We start from the raw sequence: 3130 nt of genomic DNA on the forward strand, positions 1-3130 counted from the left end.
AGCAGCAACCTTCCCAGCCATCTGCTTAATCACAGGGTGAAGACTCAGGGCAATCCCCAGCCCCAGGGGTAATCCAGCCCCTCCATGGGCAGCTGCTGCCCACTGAGCACAGCTGAGCACCTGACCTCTTCCACAGGGACTCTGTCTGGCACTGCCCAGCTCTGTGCAGCGGAGCAGAAGAGCCCAGACACTTTACTGCTCCTTAGTATCTTCAAAGGAAGAAGGCACTGAAGGTCTGAGAACAGATGGTTATTAAACATTTGCAACAGTTTAGTCCCCATGAACAAAGTGCTCACATTGAAACAGAACTCGCTGTGCAGAAAGCAACTGCCCAGTAATCTCTGGGTGCTGTCAGGCTGTATGTTAGCTCAGACTCACCTGATCAAAGGGCCATACAGAGTCTATTTTGGGCTTGATTTTGCCTTGACTGTAAAGGTTAACCAGCTTGGCTACAACACCTCCGACAAGCTCGAACTCCTCATCCATGTATCCAAGGTGGTAGCCACACACAGCCTTGTTATGGTGTAGGAGCTGCAAGGCATTGATGCTGAACTGGTTCCACCAGGTTTTAGCCATAGCCATGAGGTTCTTCTTCTGCCCAGTGAGCAGGTTTGCTACACCTAAGAAGGCAAGGCACATATGAGCTGGAACCAACACAACACCAGAGGCAGTGATACCGAGTAACAGCCACACACACAGCGGTGGAGGGCAGAGATGAGAACTGGATCACATCAGGATCTACCTAGCTAACCTTCAGTGACAACAGGTACCTGCCTCGGCTTCAAGATACGCAGAACGTGTGGATTATCGGCACCCACATACTGCAAAAAACAACTCTCTTAGGAGGGCAGCAGCAGTGGAACTAGACTGCAGCGCTGGCAGAGGCAAGAGAGGCTTACGTGCCACATCCAGCCAGGCTGGCAGGCCAGCACTCTCCTCCTGCAGCCAGGCTTCTTCAGGGGAGCCACACGCTGCAATGGCTGGGACAACAGAAGCAGCACACTGGTGCAAGTGTCTGGAATGCCACTGGGGGTTGTGTCAGGGCTTTGTCTATTGGACAAAACCACAGTGTTTCAGGGCTGGGGAATGGAGAGATAAGTATGCAGTAGCCTCAAACCTCATCACCCACACACCCTCTAGAAGAAAAGCAAGGCTCTATTAGCGCTGTGCATTAAGTCAGCCTGGACAAAGCAGCTCTGCCAGCATTCCTCAGTGAGGACATTCCAGCTTTCCTTACAGGCACCGGCTGGTGCTTGGAGAAAGATCTCTCCATGGGAGGGGAAGGGCCTCTGAGTCTGTGACCAGAGCTCTTGGGACAATGAACAAATCTCGCTCCTCTGAGTGCCTCATCGAGGCAAAGCATCCTAAAGACCTTTGGGAAATAACAGAACTATAACACACAACAGTGATGCTCCCTCATGGCTGGGCATCCTGGCACGGAGCAGCTCAGAGCTTTCCCTTGCAGATGCACACCCATCCCGCCATCACACGGTCCCTCCTACGCAGGAGCTGGGCTTTGGGCACGCTGCTCACACTTACCATAAGTGATGAGTTTGCCCATCGGCTTCAATAGGTTGAACGCTTTGGTTGTATCGGATCCTCCCAGAGGGTCCAGGACAATGTCAACACCTAGAGAGAATTTAAAGTAAATACAAGGGTGTTTTTTTTCATTTGAAAGACGGGCAGGACAGTTGCAGAAGTCCTCTACCACACGATACCTTTGGGAGAGATTTTCCGGACCTCTTCTGCGTAATCCATTGTTCTGTAGTCAATGGGGTGAGCGACTCCACTCTCCCTGAGTGAATCATGCTTGGAGGCAGATGCTGTCCCAAAAATGGTGACATTTTCTACAGTCTTGCACAGCTGGATGGCAGCAGTTCCCACACCACCTGAAAACCAACAGTGAGACTTAGAAGCAAACGGGCAGTCAGAAAAGCCTTTGGAGAGGTAAATTATCCTAGCACTTGAGGCTACGGTGTAGTGGTTAGGTATGCTGGGATGAAGGTTGGACTAGATGATCTTCAGAGGTCCCTTCCAACCCCTAACATTATGTGATTCTGAGAAGTACTTACCTGCAGCCATGTGGATAAGGACACTCTGGTTGGGTCTCAAGTTTCCAAAGTCAAACAGGATCATGTAGGCAGTGATGTAGTTGACAAGAAGAGCAGCTGCTTCCTCAAAGCTCATTCCCTCAGGCATCAGGAAAGTCTGACTGGCTGGCACATTCACAACTTCTTGCCAGAGCCCTGACCTAGCCAGGACCATCACCTTATCGCCAACCTAAAATCAGAGGATAAGGTGGTCTGAAACAAGCCCCAGGCTAGCAGAAGTCAGCACACCCATGCCCTCCAGATGCCAGAGCCAGGCACTCACGTGTTGTTCTCCATGCAGAGTTCTGCAGGGACTGCAGCACCCCAGGCTTGGGCAGGAGCCTGTCGCCTGCACAGCGCTGCTGGGCAAACCGCACCGCAGCGCCTCTCGCCACAGGCCCACGCCAGGAGCTCCAGAGGGACCGCAGGTGCCCCTGGCTCTGGCTCACACCCAGTGTGCTGCCTGTCTGCCAGCTGCCCAAACCAACCGCCTCCCAGCGGGGTAAGAGGGCTGGGGGCCATGTCCTCGCCCTCTGCCCAAGCTGGGACCAGGGGTCCAAACATCAGAAAATATTTCTGATGCCCCTTATACGGATCATTCTGCCAACAGGCAGGAGACTTGGGGCAATGCTTAAGAGGATCAAGCCTCGAAAGCCCAGGCCTAAGCCTCAGGCCTGAAGTCTGAAGCATCCCCCCAAAATCTGTTCTTATCCCACCGGGCAAAAAACGCCTGCTCACTGTGCGGCAGGAAGGAGAAGGCAGAACACCAGGCAATCCCATCAGCAAGCAGACAAGAGGCAGAGTCAAGGCAACAAGCAGAAAGGCTCCTTGGTGTGTGGGTTCGGCATTTACACCTGAATAAACCAAGCTGCTTTCCCGGAGGGAAGCGAATCATCTCTGAAACTCTCGGGTTTTTCTGACGCTTTTGGTAATTGCGCACCAAAGAATCACCTTAAAGCAGCGTAATTGCAACGGCCCTAAGACCCAAACGTCTGGGACAAGCAGAGCCAAAACCTCTGTCCCCTGAGCTGCTGCAAACC

The 3130-nt window shown here is 52.7% G+C and overlaps 1 protein-coding gene across 1 annotated transcript in view; it reads right to left on the minus strand.

The window, feature by feature from the left end:
* Window positions 1-2280, minus strand: part of VAT1 (vesicle amine transport 1) — a gene marked incomplete at its 5' end in the record, with an annotated part of 3233 nt that extends 953 nt beyond the window's left edge. Inside the window, 4 exons of the mRNA XM_009865128.1 lie at window positions 379-620; window positions 1540-1629; window positions 1719-1889; window positions 2073-2280. Coding sequence (XP_009863430.1) covers window positions 379-620; window positions 1540-1629; window positions 1719-1889; window positions 2073-2280 — 711 coding nt within the window. The remainder of the gene's footprint in view (window positions 1-378; window positions 621-1539; window positions 1630-1718; window positions 1890-2072) is intronic.
* Window positions 2281-3130: the final 850 nt, after the last annotated feature.

The sequence above is a fragment of the Apaloderma vittatum genome, unplaced genomic scaffold (genome assembly GCF_000703405.1).
Source record: "Apaloderma vittatum isolate BGI_N311 unplaced genomic scaffold, ASM70340v1 scaffold31762, whole genome shotgun sequence".
Lineage (NCBI taxonomy): Eukaryota > Metazoa > Chordata > Aves > Trogoniformes > Trogonidae > Apaloderma > Apaloderma vittatum.